The sequence below is a fragment of the Neophocaena asiaeorientalis genome, unplaced genomic scaffold (genome assembly GCF_003031525.2).
Source record: "Neophocaena asiaeorientalis asiaeorientalis breed wild unplaced genomic scaffold, Neophocaena_asiaeorientalis_V1.1 scaffold45, whole genome shotgun sequence".
Lineage (NCBI taxonomy): Eukaryota > Metazoa > Chordata > Mammalia > Artiodactyla > Phocoenidae > Neophocaena > Neophocaena asiaeorientalis.
This window is the reverse complement of record NW_020174642.1, coordinates 12,100,436-12,106,076: the sequence shown is the minus strand read 5'-3', so window position 1 is coordinate 12,106,076 and position 5,641 is coordinate 12,100,436. Positions and strand designations below refer to the sequence as shown.

Here is a 5,641-nt window from a genome sequence, read left to right as displayed (position 1 = left end):
CGGGGCTGAGTCTGCGGGGGCCCCTGTCTTCCAGAGCGAGGGCTCTGCTTCTGCGGCACCTGCAGGTGCCACGACGGCCACGAGGGCTCGGCGTGCCAGTGCCTCAAGTCTACGAAGGGCTGCCTCAACCTGGATGGCGTCGAGTGCAGCGGTCGCGGCCGGTGCCGCTGCAACGTGTGCCAGTGCGACCCCGGCTACCAGCCGCCCCTGTGCCTCGAGTGCCCTCCAGACACACCGGAGGGCCAGCCGGTTTTCAGAGGAGTACGCTGTGCTCTCACAGGCCGGGCGCAGACCTGGGAAGGGCTACTGCCCAGTCCGGGCACTGAGCAGGGCTGGGTTGGGGTCCTGGGGGCGGCGTGGACAGAGCCTGCCCTTGGATGGAACTCTGGGTGGGATCAGGAGGGAGGGCAACAAGTGGGGACGGAGAGTAGGTCATTGTCGAGGAGGTAGGTTGAGTGGACAATGGCAAAGCGTGTGTGGGACGCGGGGACTTAGAGTAACACGCCCACGAGGGGATGGGCTTGCGGGTTACAGCAGCAGCACAGGGAGCCGTGTGGACACACCAGCTCTCCGTGCCCCCGCCCCCTTACTGCTCAGAGAGGCTGCGGGGGTGGAGCACAGGCCACGAGGCCGGCCTCTGGGGTGAGTGCAGCAGACGTGGGACAGCAGCCCACCCCGGGGACCTTGCAGGACTGAGACCTGCTCCCAGCTCCCCTCCCCACGACAGGACCCCCAGGAAGGCAGATAGGGCCCAAGCCCTTTGTTACCAGGGCGGCAGAGCCCAGCCTGCTGGTGCAGACAGCTCTCCCTGGGCGTTTTAACAGGCACGTGTGGGGTCAGGTCTGGCTTTGCGCGTGCTGGCTAAGTTGTTCCACTTCTGTGAGGGAGGGAGGTTCCCTGGAGAGGCCAGGATGGTGCGGGGGGAGTGCCTGCGAACCCCAGTGCCCGCGAGCCGGGCAGACGGGCTCACGCTGAACATCGTGCCTTGGTCAGGTGCCGCGCGGGCGTGCTGCAGTCCAGAGCCTCCCCTCCCCCAAGCTCAGGGGGAGGCTGGGTGCAGCCCCTCAGGCACTGGGACCCCACCCTCCTCATTCCCAAGGCTGCTGCCATTGGTTCCCCTGGGAATGCCTTTACGAGGAGAGTGCCCACCCCTAAACTGTGATCCAGCGTGGGTTAGGCTAGGTTCCAGTGATTGGGTCATTGGCTGTCCAGGTGGGAGGCCAGGGTCTGGCCCTGGTTACTTACTGGCCACCTCGGCCCCCTTTCCTTCTCCATGAACAAAGGGCCTCTCAATTTCATTTGGAACCACATGGCCTGGCCTTGTGCCCAACTCTGCACCCTCCCTGGCTGGGGGCCGGGGCCGGGGCCGGGGCCCGTTTGCTCACTACCTGTCGCTGAGAGCCAGCAGCGGAGCCCCGACACCGCACAGGGACGGGGCGGGCCTGACGCCCCGGTGTGTGTGCCTCCCTGCCTTAGAGTGCGTGAAGGGCCCCAACATCGCCGCCATCGTGGGGAGCACCGTGGCGGGAGTCGTGCTCGTCGGCATCCTCCTGCTGGCCATCTGGAAGGTCCTGACGCACCTGAGTGACCTCAGGGAGTACAAGCGCTTCGAGAAGGAGAAGCTAAAGTCCCAGTGGAATAACGTGAGTGGCCCCGGGGCCCCCGCAAAGGCGCGCCTCCCACCCTCTGCGCGGAGGGCACGCCCACGGGAGCGCGAGCCTGCCTCCCCCCACCCTCGCAGCTCGTCCCCGGAGCCCGGCGCCTTCCTCCCTGCGCTGACAAGTCACTCTTGCTTTTCTCACCAGGACAACCCCCTTTTCAAGAGCGCCACCACGACAGTCATGAACCCTAAGTTTGCTGAGAGTTAGGGCTGCTTGGTGAAGACGGGGCCTCCCGCACCGCCCAGGTGGGAGCACCCCACGCCACGTCCCCTCCAGCAGGCCGCCCGTGACCCCGTCGCCCGGTGGACTTGGCTGACGACACTTGACAACTTCACCACTCACTGAAAGGCCACCGTTTTTCCTGCCCCCAGAATGACAGATGCGGCCAGATAATTCTAGGGACTCATCAGAAGGGCCAGCCTCCCCCTTCTGACATGAGTGACTTTTGGTAGCAACCCGAAGAAGGAATTGCTCGCGTCCCGTAAGGTTAGACATGTGTCGTCCTTTGTAAAAATTAGCACAGCAGTCTGATGAAAGGTGGTACAGATTTATTTATATGTGAACTTCTCAGAGTGTAAAATTACATCCCATTGATCATGCTGCCCCCAATCACGTGTACAGAAAAAATGAGTAACCCTTCCGCCGGGGCTTCCCTGGGAGCCGGGCTCTGTGCCCCGCCTCCACTGTTCCTCACACACTCCGAGGGTCCGTGTAGACTTTGGGCCGTGGCTCAGGGTTCTCTTTTTCCCCTTCCTCACCTGTTGGCCATGCAAACCCCTCTCCGTCCCTGTCCCGGCCCCACCTCCTAGGCAGCTTTCAGAAGACAGGGGACGGCCCCAGCAAAGGGGGTCCCCCTGCAGAGCTTGAACGGGGCCGAGGAGAGATGGGAAAGTGGGCGTCTGTCACGCTCTCGGCTGTCTACACCCGCTCTTGGGCGATGAGTGGAAGAGAGTTTAAATAAGTGTGTTTCTCACGGGCTGTTTCCCGGGGTGACCTGGAGGTCAAGGTGATCCGGTGTGATGGTAGTAGGTGGCAGGTCCCAGCGTGATCACCTAGCCGTGTGCGTGTCTGCCAACCTCTGCAGGCTCCGTGTGGGTCTGGGTGCGGGTGTGGCCCGTGAGGGCCCGTCAGGGTGCGGCGGTCCCGGGTCCCCAAGGAAACGGCTCTATTCCGGTATGTTAACATTCTCTGCAGCCCTGCCAATGCCGACTCTTCCCTCATGTTACACAGACCTGAGAGACGCACACAGATGTGAGCACGGGCTGCATGTTTGTGAATATTCATTCACGTGCATAGACATAGTTTCAGATGGTATTTCCCCTTATTTTTTTCCGTAAAATGTATAATTTTTTATTAAAACCCCAGCATAACTCTTTGTTAAAAACACATCAGTTCAGGGCCTTCCCTGGCGGCTCAGTGGTTAAGAGCCTGCGCTTGCGCTTACAGAGCACCGCCTATGCCCGTCTCTGTGCGGAGAACAGTGGGCAGAAGCAGAGACCCTCACTGCCCTCCTGGAGGTACACAGAGGGTAGCCTCACAGCCAGTGTAAAATGATAGACGATGCCCACCGAGACGGAAAAGCACGTGGTCCAGGACTGAGAGCGAGGTTTAAAAAAATAAAAGTGACCGTCCCACCCTGTACACTCCCGCAGCTGATAACCCTCACTGCCGCTTGGTCCCCTGCAAGGGGGGAAGCTCTGCCTTCCTTGCTCGAGCCCACTCACTGCTGCTTGGATGTCAGCACCCTGTCCTGTCTCGTCCTGTATCGCCTCATCCCACCTAAGGCCTCTTACGCCTCTCCATCCACGCGCCAAGCGAGGAGTGTGACTAAGGCCCACTGGCGCTCCCACCTGTCGCCCATCACTCTAGCGCCCCTGGCATCCCTCCTTCCTGCCCTGTCCATAAACAAGCGGGTTTAAAACAGAATAACCAAAGGTTAACCTTCTACCACCTTAGTGGTGCTGCATCCCCCCACACCTAGGCGAAGAATCAGGCTCTATTTTTCCAAAATGTTAAAACCCAATTGAACAAAATGGAATCACTTGCAGACAACGTTGGGCTGCAGGTCATCCAGTCTCCCCACCTGGTAAATGTGGATGGCTGTGCACGTTCCTAGCCTTGACCCTTCCCTCCATGACCCCCAGAAGGCGAGCCCCTCCTCACACGTGGTCTGCAAGCCGCAGGTCCCCACTCGGGTCCCAAGCCCTTGCAGACGCGCCCCGCACCCCTCCCCCGCCATGTCGCACAGGCACATCCAATGGAGTCTCATACTCTCCCCCAAACGGCTCCTTCCTCTGGGGTCCCCTGCGTGCAGTCCCCGTGCCCTTCCTGAGCATCCGCGTCCACAGACACTTAATGACCATATTCCCTCTGTTACCACTGGGGTGCAATTCCCTCCCGATGCCCCTTGGTCCCCGAAACTCCAGCTAGACGAGTGCCCGTCTTCCTCCAGCAGCACAAGCCCGTGGACCGGAAAAAACGTCCTGAGCCGCACCCTCCAGCTTCGGCGGTGTCCTCATTCACTGGGCACGAACCCGTGTCCGCTGCATCGGCAGGCGGACTCCCAACCACTGCGCCACCAGGGAAGCCCTGGAATATCCCATTTTTTGTGGGTGGGGAGGGACACGCCTGTGGCTTGCAGGATCTTAGTTCCCCAACCAGGGATGAGCCCGTGGAAGCGTGGAGTCCTAACCACTGGACCGGCAGGGAATTCCCAAGGGATTGAAATGCCCACGGTCACGAGACCCCTCCACAAGACCACCAGAGACAAGAGTCAAAGCCAAACGGCAAGGGTCATTTATTGCAGGTTCGAACCTGGACCTCCGCGCACTCGTTGCCGGTGACGCTAAGAGGTCCCGATGGAGTTTAGTACAGCTCTTTTATAGACAGGTACAAAGAAGCTCGCGACCTTCAGGGGTGGGGGGTACTGATTGGCTAACTTTTAAACAAAGACATTAGTCACTGATTGGTTAACTTTTAAACAAAGACACTAGTCACCGTCTGATTGGTTGGATGGTTGCAAAAGGGGGTTCAGCAAGCATAGTTACAGAAGCGAGAGCGGCTGGTTAAGTTTCGGTTTCCTGAGGCTTTGTTTTTCAATTAGGAATACTTAAGATGGGGCCATAGTTACAAGCAGTACAAACAGGAAGATCGATGCATTCCTAGCAGCGCTACGGCCTAATGGCAGGGCATCAATTCAGTCCTATTTCTACCAAAGTAGAACATAGCCCTTCAGGATGTCATGGTTTTAGCCCTCAAAGTCCCTTAGCCCGGGAAACCCTGAAGTCTGGGCAAATCTGGACGGTGGGCCATCTCTGGTATGTGTGTTTTTCCCACACAACCAAGCAATTAACTCAGTTCTCTGAGGACACTGGCCAGACTCCCACAGATTTAACTCCATTCTGACACCATCTGCCTGGAGATCTCACAGATTAAGGGCCCAGTCCCACAAGACCACCCCCCGTCCCTTGACCATCCCAGGTGGTCATCTGTGCTTCTGACGGAGCAGCTATAGATCAGAGATTCGGTTCATTTGCAAGAGGGGTTCACAGAACTGGAAAACAGTTTACTCACTAGATTACCAGTTTATTTTTGTAATAAATGAACAGCTAGATGAAGAGGTGCACAGGGCAGGGGATGGGGAAGGGGCACAGGGCCCCCAAGCCCTCGGAGCCCACTCTCCCCCTCCACTGGAAGCTCCCTGAACACGGTGCTTCTGGGTATCTATGGAAGTTCCATTATACAGGCGTAGGCATAGTTGATCAAAGCACTCCAGCCCCTCTCCCCTCCCTGAAGGCAGGGGATGCAGAGGAGACTGAAAGTTCCCCAGGCAACCAGACCCCATCCACAGCTGCTTTCCAAAGGTCACCACAGGAACAAACTCAGATATGCTTGAAAGGGGATTGTTAATGAATAACAAAGACACTCCTGTATCACTGATTACTTGGGAAATTCCAAGGGTTTTAGGAGCTCTGTGCCTT

At 58.3% G+C, this 5,641-nt stretch overlaps 1 protein-coding gene across 1 annotated transcript in view; it reads left to right on the top strand.

Moving 5' to 3' along the window:
* The window catches only part of ITGB2 (integrin subunit beta 2), a 25,648-nt gene extending 23,378 nt beyond the window's left edge, over nt 1–2,270 (top strand). The window contains exons 13-15 of the mRNA XM_024758443.1: nt 35–261; nt 1,278–1,643; nt 1,806–2,270. Coding sequence (XP_024614211.1) covers nt 35–261; nt 1,278–1,643; nt 1,806–1,868 — 656 coding nt within the window. The 3' untranslated portion in view covers nt 1,869–2,270. The remainder of the gene's footprint in view (nt 1–34; nt 262–1,277; nt 1,644–1,805) is intronic.
* Nucleotides 2,271–5,641: the final 3,371 nt, after the last annotated feature.